At 59.4% G+C, this 16,842-nt stretch overlaps 2 protein-coding genes across 3 annotated transcripts; both read right to left on the reverse strand.

Annotated features, from left to right (window-relative positions):
* Positions 1-1,213: 1,213 nt before the first annotated feature.
* HAPLN4 (hyaluronan and proteoglycan link protein 4) lies at positions 1,214-8,213 on the reverse strand. The gene is made up of 6 exons (XM_069480919.1): positions 8,128-8,213; positions 7,519-7,663; positions 6,615-6,732; positions 6,012-6,374; positions 4,110-4,442; positions 1,214-3,797 (listed from the first exon to the last, which is right to left on the reverse strand). The coding sequence occupies exons 1-6, from the start codon at positions 8,211-8,213 to the stop codon at positions 3,406-3,408; spliced, it is 1,437 nt and encodes a 478-aa protein (XP_069337020.1). The 3' UTR covers positions 1,214-3,405.
* A 585-nt stretch (positions 8,214-8,798) lies between these two features.
* Positions 8,799-15,899, reverse strand: TM6SF2 (transmembrane 6 superfamily member 2). Of its 2 annotated transcripts, none has more exons than XM_069477215.1 (10): positions 15,340-15,899; positions 13,862-13,935; positions 13,138-13,235; positions 12,959-13,062; positions 12,511-12,593; positions 11,760-11,884; positions 11,475-11,576; positions 11,081-11,173; positions 10,342-10,461; positions 8,799-9,374 (listed from the first exon to the last, which is right to left on the reverse strand). In XM_069477215.1, exons 1-10 carry the CDS (start codon positions 15,432-15,434, stop codon positions 9,165-9,167), a joined length of 1,104 nt encoding a protein of 367 aa, XP_069333316.1. In that variant the 5' UTR covers positions 15,435-15,899; the 3' UTR covers positions 8,799-9,164. The 2 variants fall into 2 exon arrangements, with proteins under 2 accessions (XP_069333316.1, XP_069333315.1); XM_069477214.1 differs by having other exon boundaries at positions 13,832-13,935.
* Positions 15,900-16,842: the final 943 nt, after the last annotated feature.

Below are 16,842 nucleotides of genomic sequence, written 5' to 3' on the forward strand. Positions count from 1 at the left end.
AAATGGGGAGGAGAAGTATGTATGCACGTTTGTTTGAATGTATATAAAACATCTCTGGAAGGGCATGTAAGAAACAGGATATTTCTGGGATGTGAACTGGGTGGTGGAGGACAGGAGAGAGAGGAATGTTTTTCTGAATATCTGGCTTCAGGAAGAGTTCTGCTCAGGTTGCCATTCCTTAGCTGTCCCCAGACGGGCCTTGGAGATCTCCACTCTAACAGAATAAAGACCTCAGCAGAAAGAAAGTTCCCTTGGCCAAACCAGTCCACCAAAATCCCAGGGACTGAATCTCATTGGTCTCCTTGGGCCCATGCCCACTCCTGGGCCAATCAAGGTTGCCCAAGAAGATGGGTCACAGCACTTCATTGGCTGAGCCAGAAGTGGCTGGAGTCAGCCCCTCCTGCCCCTCATGGAAAGAGAAGTGGGAAATTTACACACTCAAGGGAAAACCAGGGAGCTGGAATCCATGGAAGGGAGAAATAACATCAGCAAAAAAGCAGATGGAAGAAATCCCATGCACTCATCTCCGGAAACATGCCCCTTACCATTTGCCCTATTTAAGGAAAGCAAGGCCCAGCTGGAGACCTTGGTAGCCTCACCAAGGGGCTGGACCCCTGCTTCAGATAAGGGGTTTGAGTTTCTAGAAGCTGCTGGGCGCGGTGGCACATGTAATCCCAGCACTTTGGGAGGCTGAGGCAGGAGGATCGCTTGAGGCCAGGAGTTTGAGAAACTCTCTTGCAGGTGGTATTGAGGGATGAGTGATTACATTAACTACCCCACTCCTCTAACCACACCAGGACTTCACACTTTTTTCTTGTCTTTGTTTCTTTGTATTCTAGAAACTTCGATTCCTCCTCAGTTCCCAACACCCCCACACAACCATACGAGAGAAAGTGTGCAATCTCATTGCCTTCCTGGCGCAGGAACCCCGCATGCAGTTTCCCACATTTCATGCCCTGGGTATTGTCGATGACCTAGTCAGGACAGGCTTGACAAGGGGTGGACCCATGGGGGGTGGCTCAAGGGAGAAAGCGGGAAAAGGATGGGGGAAGGAAGAGGAGAGAGAGATTGGGGGACAGGGGAGAGGCCTAAGGATTGAGGGGCGCTGCTTCCCAACCAAATCAAAACCAAGCACCCCCTGCTGGTAAACATTTTGTCCACTGAAGTGCATTGATAAAGTAATTACCCACTGGCTGCCTCATTTTCTCATTCATCAAAAGAAACAAGGATTTATTAAGCCCCTGCTGTATGCTTTGCACTCACAGGGACCTCAGAACAGCCTGGTGTAGAGGAGGAAACAGGCTCAGAGGGGTTTTGTCCCTTGGTCACACAGTGAGCAAGAAGAGACAGGATTCGAACCCAAGCCCACTTGGTTCCAAAACTCAGAGATGGGTTACCAAGAGATGGATGCAACAGTAACGAGGGGTCCAGGAGGGACTCCATGCTCCCCCAGGCAGGACCTCGGAACTGGGGTCTCCTATGGCTGGGGTGGCCTTGTCCACGGACCATCTCCCGTGAGCTGGCTGTCAATCCTGGGGAATCTGGCTGAGTCCTGACCTTAGCACAAATCGCCCCTTAGAACCTGGTGGACTGTGAAGTTGAAGAAACATTCCACCCCTCCTAGTTCTCTAAGGAGGAAAATGTGGGTGGGAGTCAGGGAAGGAGGGAGGAACTCAGCGAGGACAAGGATTAGGTCTCAGAGAGCAAGGGGGAGCTCAGTGTTTGCACAACACAAACGGCCAGGGCACCCATAGCCTCAGTTTCCTCATCCACAGGGCGACAGGGAAAATGCCCAGGTGTTGCAAGGGCGTCTCATGCACAGCTGCTATCTGGCACGTAGTTAGCGTGCAAATGGAGGGTGGCCAGTAGCTCTGAAGTCCAGCCCTGTCTGGGAATGCTGTCTGGGGCTCAGTCCATCTGGGGAAGGGGCAGCCATCAGGCCCCAGATGGAGCACAGGAGGCAGCCCAGTGGGAGACACCGGGGACACTGGGCCCATGGTGAGACATTCCTGAGAGCTGGGAGGTCGGTTGTCATGGGGACAACACTGACAGTCTCTATGGTGACAGCTTGGTGGGGCTGGGCCCTGTCGACAAGAAAAAGCCTAGGGGGACAGGTGTTCTGTTACCTCAGACACCAGAGTTTGGTCTCTATGGCAACGGCTGTGGGGTCCAAGCTGGCCTCCAAAGGGGTGGAGTTTGGGGGATGGCCTGGAACTCCAGTGGGCCTGGGGAAAGGGGCAGCCTGTTTCCATGGTGACAGCAGGAGAACTGAATGTTGGGTCACCCTGGGGACAGCTAGGGGGAGGGTGATCTCCCTGGTGGTCAGTCAGGGTGGGGACACCCAGAAGTAGAGTTGTAGGTCTCTGGGCTGGAGGGCTGGTGAGATGGGAATTGTGTGGTATTCATGGTTACAGCTGGAGGAAGGAGGCACCATCTCCATGGACGTGACTGATTTGGGAAGGGGTGTGTGATTCTAGGTGACAGGTAGAAGCTGGACTGGTCACCATGGTGACAGTGGTAAACCAGGGCAGCTGGTCTCCATAACAAGTGACAAGGATCTTATGGTCCCTGGGCCTCCGGAGATGGTCTCTTTGGTGACAGCCGGGGAAGGGGCCGTCGGGGGCGGGGCGGGTTTGCCCTCCCTCCAGATAAATACTTGAGGGACAGGGCATGGCCGCTACATGCCAGCCAGCTGGGGGCATGACGATCCGTCTCTGAGGTGACAGATGACAATGTTCTCCCATGAAACTGGAGGAGTGGGACTGTCCTCCACAGCCACTTAGGGATGGATTTCTGTTACCCGAAAACTTCAGGGGACTCTCAGGGAGAAAGGGAGAATGGGAACACCCAGTCCCCAAGTCTCTGTGAGGGGCTGGAAGTGCCTGAGCCCAGAGTCTCCATGTGACCACGGGTGTGTGACCCTGAGGTTTCTACATTCTCTCCAGCTGATAGGGAGGGGATTCGGTGTCCAGGTGACCGCAAGGGACCAGTTTTCAGTCTCCAGGGAGATGCAGAGGGGGCGTGGCCAGTCTCCAGACAATCCCGGGGGTCCAGCCTCCAGGAGATGGGGCGGGGGAGGCAGTTCATCTGATGCCACGTGGTCTTGGGAGGCGCAGCCAGTCTGCAGGAGACTGGGGAGTCTGTTAGCCTCCTTAGGTCCTCAGGGCGTGTGGCCCTTCTCCTGGAGACAGTTGGGGCAGAGGGAAAATCCGCTGTCCAGAAGAGATGCAGCTTGGCCAGTCTCCAAGGAATTCCAGGGTACTAGTCTGCCAGGACTGACTAGTCTCAAGAAACCCCAGGGCCATGGTGAGTTTCTAAGGGACCACAGGGGATGTGGCCAGCCTCCAGGGACTGCAGGGCACTAGACCAGCGGCCAAGCACCCCAGCCGTCTGCCTGTTCCGGGCCTAGACGCGCAGCGGGGTCCAGGCAGCAGGGTCGCGCGCGCCTCCTGCCCACCCGCCACCACCGGCCCAGCCCCAGCCCCAGCCCCCAGGTGCAGGGTCCGGGGCACCCGGCGTGCGGTAGCAGTAGACGCCAAAGAGGCGTCGGGTGGCATCCGGGAAGCCGAGGCTGCGCACGCCCGGCCGGCGGCCTCCGCAGCGCGCGCGCGGGTTCACGATCGGGTAGCGCGCGCTGCCGTCGGCCAGCCAGCCCGCGGTGCAGCGGTCCAGCAGCTGCAGCTTCCACGCGGCGAACAGCTGCCCCACCTTGGCCACCGCCGCGCCGCGAGCGGCGCACGCGCGCGCTGCTCCTGCGAAGGGCACCGGCCGCAACGGCTTCAGGAAGAACACGCGCCCTGAGGGGTGGGTTGTGGCTTGTTAGGACCGCTGCCCGGACTGGCCTCGGGATTCAGGAGGCGCCCCAACCCCAGCCCAGGACTCCAGCCGCGGGATCACAGCTCCCGTGCAGCCCGGGACCCCACCCTCGGGCCAGGGCGGTGTTGGTGCCTGGCGATTTTTGACTGCTTCGCTGTGGCAGTCTGGGGAGAGGGGTCTCCTGTTTCCAGTCGCCCAGGGCTGGGTGGTGAAGAAGGGCCCCGGGTCTGGGGTTGGAGGGAGGGCGGAATGGGGGTGGGGTAGCGACCCGTCTGGGGGCGGGGCCTACGCACCCGGGAGGTTGGACGTGAAGCAGAAGGCGTCATAGCGTTCATCCGCGTTGTGGCGATACCCATAGTTGCGCACGCCCCCGTTGGCGCCTCCACTGGTCCCCGCGCTCCCGGCACCGCCCAGGCCGCCGCAGGGCTCCCGGGGCTGGCTCACCGGGTACTGCACGGAGCCGTCGCGCAGCCAGCCCGCGTTGCACCAGTCCAGGCCGTCGCGCCAGGCCGCGTGCAGCTGCTCAGCGGAGGCCAGGATACCGTCCTGCTCGGCGCAAGCGCGCTGTGCCTCCGCGAAGGTCAGCTTGTAGCGGCCTCCACGAGGGTGGTAGGGAAAGACCACGCCTGGGGGTGGGGGGACGCACGGGGATCAGCCGGGGCGTCTCAGCCCGCCCCTATCCACCTGATAGCTGGGGTGCCACGTGACTTTTCAAGCTGGACATTCTAATCCCTCCCTCCCTTTGGCCTCAGACCTGACCATGCACCTCCCCAGCTCATACCCCTATAGCTGGCTCCCTTTGCCTTAAGCTTGGGATTCACTTGACCTGTCTCCTTAACATACTTAATCTTGTCCACCCCTCTTCCACCGATAGAGACCTTTGCTCGTGTTTTTTCCAATCTATTCCACCTGTTGAACTCCTATTCATCCTTCAAAACCCAGCTCCCAAACTCTCCTCCATTCAGTCTGCCCTGCCTCTGACATTCCCCCAGTACTGGGTCTTTCCCTCTAGTCCAACCCTGATCCCACAGAGCTGCGAATATCTGTATCCAGTGCTGACTCCCTCAGACTGGGAGCCCCTGGAATAAGACCCCTTTAATCCCCCAGCATTGCGCAAGACAGTACCCACTGGTGTCCCTTCCACCTTCAGTTTTTATGACTCTGGATATCGTCCCTCATTGTCAGTCAGCTCAGCTCAAGAGCATTCTGTGTGTCGGTGTTGGAGAGCTGGGGCTTGGGGGTGAGCTGGGACACTCAGCAGACCCAGGACGGACGCAGACAGGGGTCAGGCCTGGAGCTGACAGACCGGGGACTAAATCCCGGCTCTGCTACTCACTAGCACGTGCCCCGGGCATGGCTCTAGCCTCTCTAAGCCAGTCGCCCACCTGCTGGTAACAGCTGTCTCCCTCGGGGTCTGGAAATTAAATGAAGACTCCAGAGAGCTCTTCAGCTAAGCACCTGTCTCATAGAAAACGCTCTTTATTGGGAGAGCTGCTGCTATTATTGTCATTTGTAAAAGTTGGGGAGTCCAGCAAGGGAAGGCCCTGAAATCACTCCTAGAACCTTCTAGGGTGGACTAAAGAAGGCAAACCAAGTGGAAGGGAATTCCTCAGAAACCCCACCTCCCAGCTCCAGGGCAGCCAATCAGAGCATCCCATCTCTGAGCTGCAGCCATTGGCTTCCACTTGGGCACATGACTCAAGCTGGGCCAATGAGGGACAACTCTGGGACTCTAGCTGATGCTCTTAGGAAATCAGTTGCTAAGCTGGGCGGTTGAAAGCCTGGAACTATGTTTTTGGCTCCGTAAGGGGAAACCTGCCTCAGGGAAGCAGAGATGAGGGATGGGTTTCCGCCATGGTGTGCATGTCCTTGTGCATCTCATTGTGCCTGAATCCTACCCCAGCATTTCTCAAGGTCCCCACTAGTGACATTTTGGACTCGATCATTCTTTGCTGTGAGGGACTGTCCCTGGCCTCTACACACTAGATGCCACTAGCAGCCCCCTTCTCCAAGTGGGGCAACCTAAAATGTCTCCAGACACTACCAATGTCCCTAGGGAGCAAAATCACCCTGAACCACATCTGGGAGAGCCCCTAAGTTCCTTCAGGCCAAATTGATTTGGTTTCTGTCCCTTGCAATTTCCCCCACCCTCTTCTCCCTTAGAAGCAAGCTTCCTCCTGCCCATGGCTGGTCACCTTCCAGGTCCAACTTGACCATGCCAGCGTCATCTTCCAGCTCGTTGGTGACCTCGCACTCGTAGCGCCCATAGTCCTGCAGTGTGACGTTGCGGAGGACCAGGGAGGCATCCCCAGGCCCATCGCCCTGAAGCTCGGCCCGCCCACGGTAGCTGCCGAATGCCCGGTGTTGGGGGCCCAGGGCCACGAAGACGTCGGTGAAGGCCAGGGGGTCCACCACCTTTGTCCACTTGAGGCGGACGCCGTCGTGGCCGTGGGCGGCTGCCTCGTAGTGGTAGCGGCAGGGCAGGACGATGGTGCCACCCCGGTGGCTTACCACCTGCCCGGGCGCCGTTTGCACCACCACCGAGCCTGACTCACCCTCTGCAGGCGACCAAGCAGGGTTCAGAGAGGGGGTTAGGGGTGGAAAGGGGACCCTGGTGAAGAGGTTCCTGGGGAAGGGATGTAGGAAGACGCGGGTGGGGTCAGGGGCTCAGATGCAGAGGAGCTGGGGGGACCGTGGCGGTCAGGAACGCCCTCCCTCCTCCCCCTCCCCGCACCCGGGTGATCAATTTTGGCCACGGCTCCCGCAGGGCAAGACCTGCTTCCGTGGCTCTAACTCACCGAGCACGTGCACGACCTTCTTCCGGCCGCGCTGCGCCCCTGCTAGGGCGGTGAACAGCAGGACTCCCCAGGCCAACGCCAAGAGTGCGCGGGGACCGAGGGCCGCCCTAGCGCACACCTGAGGGCACAGGGCGCTCAGTCTAGCCTCTCAGCCTCTGCCTTCAGGAGGACCGGCTCCCTGGCCCGCCTTCCCCGAGACCTGGACCCCTCACACACCCAGGCCCCCACCCTGGCCGGGGTCCCAAAGACCCCCCTCTTCCAAAAGAGAAGACTGGAAGTCACCCCCCTACCCCGCACCCTCCAGGGACTTCACCCTCACTCCTGCGCGAAGCCCACGCCCCTGGGCTGCCCTCCCTGAGTCCTGCCCCGGCTTCCCAGCCGACCCCGGGCTCCCAGCACCCACGGCCTGGAGCTCCCTCCTTCCCCCTCCGGCCCGGCCCGGCTGGGATGGGGGAGGAGCTGGAGCGGCGGCAGCAAGGTTATCGGTGCGCCAGGAGACTGCAGCAAACCGGGCCGGCGGGCGCTCGCAGGGTGCGGGGAGCTGGAGAGACGCACGGAGAGAGGACAGGGACGGAGAGGAAGCAGGAGGGACGGAGAAGAGAGTGCGCACGCAGAGAAGGGGAAGGGGAGAAAGAGACGGAGAGGGAGAGGGAGAGGGGCTCAGAGAAGAGGGGGAAGAGACAGGGGCAGGGAAAGAGAGACACAGAGAAGGAGAAAAAAAGGGGAGAAAGGGAGAGAGGAAGAGAAAGAAGGAGAGAACTCGGAGAGAGTACCAGAAAAAGAGAAACACGAGACGATGAGAGACAGCAGAGAAGGAAGAGACAGAGACGGCGAGACACATGGGGGGACACCGATTCCCAGACACGGAGACAGAATCCCTGATAGGGGACACCGGCCCGACTACCTGGCCGGGCCCCACGCCCGTGCCCCACTCACCATCCTGCTGCCTTCGCGTCCCCTGCGAGCGGCCCCTACACGCCCGGACTGCGCTCCGCACGCCGGGGAAGGACTGGGCAGGTCCCTGCAGGCGGCGCAATCCCGGCGTCTGCCTGCAAGGGGAGGAGGGAGGCGGGCGGGGGGGGCGTTAAAGGGGACGCGGAGGCCCACTGCTCCGCGGAGAGGTGGCCCCGGTGCGTGGGCGGAGGAAGGCCTGCTCTGGACTTTGAGTGCAGAGCCAGTTCCTTGTCCCTGCTGGCTGGCCTCAGGCAAAGGAAGAACCTCTCTGAGCCTTAATTGATTTAATCATCTTCAAAAATGGAGGGGGAGGGGGCTGCTGATGGAGTCCCCAGTCTTTCATATTGGTTACCCGGCTTTAGCAGGAGGGCCAAGTGACCTGGTTAAAGGGATTGGCCTGCAGGCCTCAGTTTACCCATCTGTCCACTGGGTCACTATGGTGTAGTCCTGGACTACAGCACCCAAAAGCTGCTCACTCTGCAGGGTGGGGGCCCCACAATGACCCCACTCAGCCTACAGGACCTGGAGCCACAGGTCCAAATCCAACACGGCCCCTCACTGGCTGTGGGACCTTGGAGGAGGCCCTGTTTCCACCCCGGGGAAGCGGACTGCGGGTTCTTTGGTGCAGGTCCAATGGCCAGACATACAGTAGGACCTGGAAAGTGTTGGCAGGGCAAGGAGCAGGGATGTCTGGTCAAGCCCCTGATCCAGTCACCCCCTAAACCTGGCCTTTCACCCACTTTCAAAAATCCAAAACCAGGAAGGGGTGAGGCCCTTCCCCCCAACCCTTGGCTGCCTCCCCAGCCTCAATTTCCCCCAAAATGAGCCCAAGCCAACCAGATAGCAGGAGCAGGGTTACGGTTTCTGTGGCTTGGCAGGCTGGGGCTCTGTCCCTCCCTCAGCCATGCCACAGCGGGTGTGGGGGGGATGACTTCAGAGCAGGACCTTCACCTCCTGCAGCCTCAGTTTCCCCATCTGGAATACGGGGTGAGATTCGGTACGCAGCACCTGAGCTGCGCCCTTGGCGTGGTGTTTGGTAACTATGCCGTGCTGCTGGTCATGATTTATTGGCAGGGCGGGGACTTTTCTCTCCTGTGACCTCAGGCAGGTCTCCTGTCCACCCCGAGCCTTGGCTTTCCCCGTCTGGAAGGTGCATCTGTGTACCCCAACCAGAGGCTCATTTCTGCCATCCTGACACCTCTGTCTCCTGACAGCCTCGATGGCAGTGATGGGTTGGCCCTCGTGAGGTCCAGGAAGAAGGTCCCTCAACCCTGCGCCCTGAAACACTCAGGCAGCAACATTTTGGGCATCAAAAGAATTTTTACTAAAAGGACCCTTGGGAGGATGATGGATAAATTCTGGGACAGGGTGGAAGAGTCCGTGAGGAGGTTGGGGCGTGGTGACAGCTGTGTGAGGCTCTTTTTGCAGGAACACCTGGCCATTGGGCTCCCAGCCCACCCACTGGCCTCAAACCACCAAAACCAGGACTGAAGACACCTGGAGGCGTCCCTCCTGCCTCCAAAAAACCCACCCCACCCTTCGCAGGGCAGGGCCAGCTGGGTGTGTAAACAGAGTTCGGGGAGCCCCGCGGCCTCCTCAGTGCTGCTTCTTGTGGTGCGCTGGGGGTCCGGGGGGCGGTGGCTGCAGGAAGAAAGTGGGCCACCACAGGCAGCGGTAGGCCAGCAGGTGGGGGCCCAACGCATACAGCAGGTTGCACAGGAAGAAGCAGGTCCAGGTGTCCTCGGGCACACGGTAGGTGAAGGGCGTGCGCAGGTGCATGGAAGCACCCATGTGCGAGAACTGTGCCTGGTCGCCAGACAGGAAAGATGATGTCAGGGCCAGGAGGGGACTGAAGTCCCAGTATCACCGACATCCCCTGCTAGTCTTCCAGACATCAGTCAGGCAGAGCCCAGAAGATCACCACCCTTATCTCGCTGGCTTTGCTAACCTACCTATCTCCCCTCTCCAGTCTCCAAATATTCCTGTCCGCGCATGTCCTGTCTGTCCCTCTCTGTCCTTGTCCACCTGTCTGTGAGCCTCTCCCCAGCTACCTAACCAGAAGGCCCATCTTCACCTGTCTGCCGAGTCCTGCACCCCATCTCTCTGACCTGGGACCTGCTTCTCTTCCCAGTCATCCCTACCAGAGAGCTCTTGACACAAATCCTGTTGATTCTACCCCATAGATGGCTTCCTGGTTCCTACTGGCCTGGCCTGGGCCTAGGCTTTAGCCCTTTCCATCAGGCACCCATAAACAGGCCCCCAACTCTGACCAGGCCTTCCACTGCCCAAACACCCGCCATGGCTCCCTATTACCCTCAGTACAAACCTCCAATCCCAGAGTTCAAAGCCTTCACTATCTAGCTGCCAATTTCTCTTATCTCTGCCATTACCCACATTATAGCCCTGCCAAATCACTGTCCCCCTCTGTGCTTTTCCTTATGCTGTTCTTGTTTCTGGAATGCCCTTCCCTGCCTGGAGAACTCGTCTTCATACGTCAAAGCCCAGCTGCTATGCTCCTGCTTCTAGGAAACTTTTCCCCTCTGGAATCCCTCTCAGCCCCTTCCTTCCTTCTCTCCCATTTCTGACCCCAATTCTGTATGTGGCTTTGTGTCCCCCACACCAGAGAATCTTGGAGTATTGGGCCTGGGGCTGGGGTCTCTTGGGGGACTGTCACTGCACTGCCCAGGGAAAACAGAAAAGCAGTTGATGGGTAGGCAGAAACTACCTCCCCTACATGCCTGCTCACCCACTTACCCCCCACCTCCCACCTCACCTGGCCGATGGCTCCAGCAAAGACCAAGGCCCAGTCGGGCAGCCAGGAGCAACCAGGGAAGGTGAGGGCATAGGCGGCCAAGCCATAGAAAGGAAGAACGTAGAACATACACATCAGCATCTGTTGGGGGAGTGCGGGGAGGACACAGTCTATCAGGTGAACGGCTACCCCAGCTGGTGGGGCCCAAAGGAGGATCTGGGCAGCCTCAGGCCCCACCCAGGCCCTCTGCAAAGTGCTCCTCTGTTTTCCTTGGGGATCCCTGCCCCGCACTCCCCCACATACACACAAACTGAGCCCACCCACCTTTTTCCAGAAGTGGCACGTGACCCTGGCCTGGCCATTCAGAACATTCCAGCCCCTTGGCCATAATGATCAGTAAGAGATGGGCATGTGGTTCAGGCTGGGTCAGTCCAAGCCTGCCTGAGACTTGTGCTTAAGGTCTGGGGTAGTAAGGGCTCATGTTCCTTTGGGGTGGCTGGTGGTTCCTCCAGGTGAGTGGCAGCCTGCAGCTGCCCTAGGCTGTCCCTTCCACCCCACAAAGGGACTGCCTGAGAGTGGAGCCAGACAAAGAAAGCAGAGCCCAGAAACAGAGCTCTCCTAGAGCTCCTGGATCCAGCCATACCTGAAGACCATATCTGTATTTTTTTTTTTTTGATAGGATAATACATTCCATTTGTGCTCTTGGCACTTCACCCCTACCAGCAGGAGTGGGCCCCTCTCCTTCCATCTGCCTTCTCACCTGCACCTTTGGATAGGCCACAGGGTCCCGCAGGTATGGCTCATACTGGTAGATGTAGACAAAGCAGGCATCCATGGGGCAGTCAAGTACCACCTGGGGCAGAAAGACAAAACCACCACCCACCTCAGACATCTCTCTTACAGGAAGCCTTCCCCACCCCCCTGGGCAGGGCCAACACCCCTTGCTTAGGCCTCTCTCAGCCCAGGCTCTGTCCCTCTGGCTGGGGAGAAGGTCATAGGGAATGGGGCTTTGTCATGGAACACTCAGGTCAGACTTGATGAAGAACTTCCTTGGGTGATTAGAAGGGCAGTGGCTTTTCTGCACGTGCAGCAGAGGTGGGTTGGGGAAGGGAGGCTGGAGGCGGGGAGGGGGAGGCTGGGCAGTGCAGACTCACCAGGCCCCGGAACAGGGTGAAGAAACCAGCAAGGATGAGGTACGTGACAAGGGCCAGGTCCACCGGGCGCTGCAGGAGGCCCTTTCTTTGCTCCTCCTGCACCTGGCCCATGGGAGAGAGAGACAGAGACAGCACAAGAGACAGAGACAGCGTGAGAGGTCTGGCATGCAATAGGCACTCCATAAAGGCTCCTCCCTTCTTGCTCCATGACCAAGGAGACAAATTCTTTGACCAAATGGGGGACATGCAGGCATGCCAGGACAAGGCCTGCCTGGGGACACTCACCATGTTGGGGGTGTAGCAGAGTGGCGCCCGGGACTGGTTGAAGACCTTCATGCCAGCCCAGCACGGGGCCAGCACGTAGGGGATGGTGAGGAAGAAGGAGGGCCTGATCTCGGAGCTGTACTTGCCTGCCGTGGTTGGGGAGAGAAGCATCACTAGGCAAGGGTCTCCCTGGCCTGGCTGGACCCATTAGCTGGGCCATGCCACAGCCCTGGCTGGATATCTTGATTCACAAATACCACCCTTGCTCAAGCTCTAACACCTTCCATGGCTCCCCAGAGCCCACAAGGTGATGTTCATGCTCCTCAGACTGGCCTGCCTTGATTTACCTTTTGAATACAGATCCTACTCTAGCCGTTTCTTGTGCTCACTGTGGATACACTTTGGGTGTTTCCTCTGCTGGGCTCTGCCATGCCAGGCCAACATCCAGGATTGCCTTCTCTGCTCTGCCCCCCAAGACGTACCCTGACGTTCTCACTTTCTCCCCAGGAGCCACTGTAAAATTCCCTTCCTGAGTCAAGAACATTCTGGGCCAAACCTCTGGGCTCAGAGACCGGTAGCCAGGGCAGGAAGCAGAATTTGGAGAGAGGAGATGGGGAATAGAAGGTAGGCTGCTGACTGAGGCTGTGGACAGGCCTATGGAGAGGAGGGGTCTCTGCAGACTCCAAGGAGGGCATGGAGGATCCACCGCGGGGGGCAGCAGGGAAATGACACAGCCCAAGGGTGACAGGATTCCCCAAAGCTGAGTCCTTACCTAGAATGTTTCCTGGGAGGAACACAAGGATGCTCATGGCGAAGGATCCCAGCCAGTATAGCCCAAGGTTCCGGTATCTCTTCCTGGGCAGGGGATCGAGGGGTGACCAAGCAGGCAACCTCCCCCAGACTCAGAGCCCCAGCCAGGGCCCAGGAACCAGCCTGGGTTCCCCAGCTCCCTCTCAGTTTTGCCCAGGATGGAAGGGACAACAGGCAGTTGAACCGGGGAATCCACCCAGGCACAGGGTGGGTTCAAGCAATGACTGGCCACCAGCACACACACTTGATGACATTCCCCGGAACCTTCTTCCGTCCATCCCTGGCTGGAGCCCTAGCGGAAGCCCTCCGATTTCCCCTATAGACACCTCTGGCTCTACCCTGGCCCAGGACCCCACCTGAGGACTTCACTTCCCTCCCAGGGTCAGGAGCCACCCCGCTCATCCCCGCACCTCCTGCGGATGGCGCCGGCCATGGCCAAGTAGAGGAGGTAGTGAACGGTGCCGTCCCAGTAGCAGATGAGGACTCCGTGAGCCGTGCGCAGGTATGGCTCTCCCTGAGCGGGCAGGTACGATGCTCAGACGGGCAGCGGGGCGGGGGACATCCCCGGCCGCCCCCCACCGCCACGTACCTCCTTGGTGTAGAAATCCACGAAGCCCACCACGTAGCCGTCTTCCTGAAGAGCGATCATGAGGTCCACCACAGAGGTGAAGGCGAAGACCGCGAAGACTGCGGGGAGGGGGGCGGGGCCGGGGTGGGTGGGGATCCGGCGTGGGCGGGGCCGGGGTCGTGTGTGGGCGGGGTTTAGGCATAGGCGGGCTCAGGCCAGCTATAAGGCGGGGCTTGAAGTTAATTTAAGTTTCCAGGCAAGGACTCCAGGCCCAGTCCCTGGCCTCACCCAACAGGTTACATGACCACAGACCTGCTTCATTCTACATGTCTGATGGAGGAGGCACAGCGTGGCCCTCAGAAGTCCCTGGTCTGGTGAGGGGGCGCAGTCCCTGCCTTTGGGGGCCCCCTGTCTCAGGGGAGAGGCACCCTCCCTGCCCTCGGGAGATCTCAGAGTGCTGGAAAGGCACAGTCTTTCAGGGACTGCCAGTCTGATGGGGGAGATGCAGTCCTTGTTCTCAGAAGCCCCAGGTCGGAAGGGGGAGGCTCTTCAAGGTTCCCCAACCTAATGGGGGTGTTCTAGTCTCTTTGAGGTCTCTAGTCTGATGGGAGCTCTTTTAGAGCCTGCAGTCTGATGGAGGAGGCTCTGCAATGGCCCCAAGTCTGACGGTGGAGGCCCAGACAGTCTTCTTCCCCATGGCCTCCCACTGACTCACCAGCATAGAGTGGGTCGTAGGAGATCTCACCATGGGACAAGCTGTAGACAGCCACAAAGAGCACACCTAGGATCAGGGCACTCATCAATGCCACCGCCAGTGGGCTGTGGGGAGGGAAACCAAGTCAGGGAGGCCAGGCTCCGTGCTGAGGCCTCACCCCAACCTCCCTGGTGGGGGAAAGGGCAGGCTCCAGGAAGCTCCAGGAGATGAGGCTCAACAGTCCGTTTGCCCATCAATGCCGTCCTTGAAACTGCTCTTGCTCACACTGTTTCTCCCTTCTGAAAACCACTTCCAAAAGTCTTTTCCAGTTGGCAAACTCCTACTCATCCTTCACGGCCCATCTACATTGTTTCTTCTCCAGGAAGCCCTCCTTGACACCCCAGAAGGGATCATTGCCCAGCTTGGGCCAGGTAAAGAGGAGACATTCATCAATCCCTTCCAACTGCACCGTTTATCCCATCATTTGCTGATTCGTGTTTGACTCAGTTTGCTCAGTCAGTCGTTCAACAACACCAAGCCCCTCTGTGGCCAGGCCCAGCTCCCGTACTGGAGGGTTTCTAGTGCTCAGCTCTGTAGACCTTACACAGGCTCCTGACTCCTCCCAGCTAAAGTCCAAATGCCTCCATCAACTCCACACACGCCCCCCTGCCCCCCGCAGCTGCCCTGATCCTTCCCCACTAACCTGATAAGACAGGTGGACTCATTGTACAGATAATAGGTCTCTGGGCATCCCTCAACACAAGTGGGCAAACCAAGGCCCAGAGAGGGCAGGAGTGTCACACAGCAAGTCTATCCATCACTTCCCCACACTGTCCAGGCCCCTACCTTCTCACGAACCCCTCTGCCCCTAAGATCTCCATCCTGGTCCCATCTGACCAACAATGACAATTATAGTACTCAGATAAGATCAGGACACAATTGGCAATCCTTAGCCACAACTATGGGATGAGATCTAGGATTGTGCCCATTCCACAGATGAAGCAAACTGAGGCTCCAAAGGCAAGTTGGGTTACCCCGGGTCCCAGAAGATGGAGACAGGAATTCCTACCCAGCGAGCCAGGCCCATGGTCAAGACACTACCCCGTGGCTTGGGTTGAGCTGGGTTTGGAAGAAAGTCCCAGGCCTGAGGTAGAGGCCATGAAGCAGGGCATGTGTGGCCCTGGGACCTTATCTGGGACAATACTTTGACCCTTGGCGACTTTGGAACCTGTGCTGGGCACATCTCTGGGAATCACCCAGAAACCCTTCAAAGCCCTGCCCTCGGGGGCTCTGCTCCTCGACATCCCTTCTCCCCAAATCTCAAACGTCCCAAGAACGCCTGCACCCCCAGCCTCCATCCTGGCAGGAAGGGGACTTCCGGTTAGAGGGGGGAATACTTCTGACCCAGCCCGCCATCCTCCCGGGTGGGTCGGAGCCGGGCTGGGGCACAGGGACCGCGGGGCCCCGCCACCGGCGCGTCCTCCCTGCAGCCCCCTCCGGTCCTCCCCGCCGCCCCTCCCCGCACGCACTGCGAGAGCGCCGAGACGTGGTTGAGCGCGTAGGACACCGGGAGGGCGCCAAGCGACAGCGCCGCGATCTTGCCGGCCAGCGGCGGGAAGTCCATGGCTGCGCCGCCAGGACCCCGGCTCGGCCGTGGCGGCGGCGGCGTAGCCAGGGTCCCGCCCCGCGCAAAGGTCGCCTCCAGCTGCGCCCTGGGCCCGCGGCCGCCTAGACCGCCCTGCGTCCGGGGAGCCTCCCAGGCCCCGCCCCTTCGCCGTCCCCCGTGTGCACCCTCCGGAGGCCGCGCGTGGTCTCGGGTGCCGTCTCGGCTGCTCAGCCACAGTTGTCCTCTCTATCGAAGGCTGGGAAACAACACTTCGGGGCGCTTCCGCTCCGCTCTCGGACCAAGGGCTGCGTCCCGGAGGTCCCGGGGCTCCCCCAGCCACTTCGTTCTAAAGGAACCCGCTATTTAGGTCTCCTTTTGCACTTCTGCCTTCTTTGTCTCAAGTCAAAGAAGGCGTCCCGACCTTTTTAACTTCCCGCATTGCCGAGACTCCCTCCTCTGCCCCACCCCAGGCATTGCCCGTGCGGGCCGCTGCGGGAACCTCGTCTGCTTGGGTGCAAAATGCCCTTCAGTGCGCTGAGATGGGAGTTTTCACGCAATGGCCACAGACGCGTTTAGCACGTGTCCCGGTCACGTGAAGCTTTGACTGGTAGGCTGCCTCAACACAGGCGGCCCGAGCTGGGGGGAAGGTCATTCTCGATGAAGGGGTCCTAAGGAGGAGGGGGGGGTTGAAATTAGCATGTCAGGATGGAGCCAGTTTGGTGGAGTTTGGGAACAGTCTTCCTGGCAGGGGGACGCAGGCTCAGGGCTGAGCGGCAGAAAGGAGGCCAGTGGAGCTGGGGAGTGGTGCCAGGTGAGGCAGCTGCAGCTGCCGGGAAGGTTCTGAACAGCTGGGAGGAGGCGGGGCAGGCTCCAGGGAGAGGTGTGGAGAGGAGCTGGGCCAGGCAGGGGGCTGCAGCGTGAGGAGAGAATCAGGAGGCTCTCTCTGTCACCTGCTCCTACCAGCCTTGGACTCTGGCTCATGCTCACTCATGCTCCCCTCCGCTCCCCTCCCATCCCTGGGACAGCCACAGCCTGCGGTTGGGCACAGGTTCTAACTCCCTTCCCCTCAGGGCCCCTCCTCCGTGCAGCACCTTGGCCTTATGCCAAACAGGTCTGTCCCAGCCAGGCCACAAACGGACCTGACTCAATCGCCTTCCCCACATGCCTATTGCCCATGGGGTGAAGTTCAGTTCCCTGTGCACGGACCTTCTCCAACCCCAGCGGTGCCAGTACCTCACAGGCCTGTTTTGTGTCTGCCAGACAGACCATGCAATATGCAGGTCTTCTCATTGTCCCCTCCTCCAGGCAGCCCTCCTGGCCACCCCTGCCCCACTCCTCCCCACTCGGGGCCAGGACACACCTGCACACGCACATAGCATTTGGAGGCCTCCTCTTCCCCTGCCTGGGGGTAAAGTCCATGCCCTGA

The sequence above is a fragment of the Eulemur rufifrons genome, chromosome 2 (assembly GCF_041146395.1).
Source record: "Eulemur rufifrons isolate Redbay chromosome 2, OSU_ERuf_1, whole genome shotgun sequence".
Classification (NCBI taxonomy): Eukaryota; Metazoa; Chordata; class Mammalia; order Primates; family Lemuridae; genus Eulemur; species Eulemur rufifrons.

Bases quoted from the DNA above. Each gene is read 5' to 3' on its own strand.
- HAPLN4 (XM_069480919.1), bottom strand. From the start codon at position 8,213: ATGTCTGGCCATTGGACCTGCACCAAAGAACCCGCAGTCCGCTTCCCC. The intron at 6,375-6,614 runs GTGAGTTAGAGC...GGTCGCCTGCAG, and splicing joins GAAGGTCGTGCACGTGCTCG to AGGGTGAGTCAGGCTCGGTG. The intron at 3,798-4,109 runs GTGCGTAGGCCC...CCCACCCCTCAG, and splicing joins CTTCACGTCCAACCTCCCGG to GGCGCGTGTTCTTCCTGAAG.
- TM6SF2 (XM_069477214.1), bottom strand. From the start codon at position 15,434: ATGGACTTCCCGCCGCTGGCCGGCAAGATCGCGGCGCTGTCGCTTGGC. The intron at 11,885-12,510 runs GTAAGGACTCAG...CAACCACGGCAG, and splicing joins CCTCCCAGGAAACATTCTAG to GCAAGTACAGCTCCGAGATC. The intron at 11,577-11,759 runs GTGAGTGTCCCC...CCCATGGGCCAG, and splicing joins TCTGCTACACCCCCAACATG to GTGCAGGAGGAGCAAAGAAA.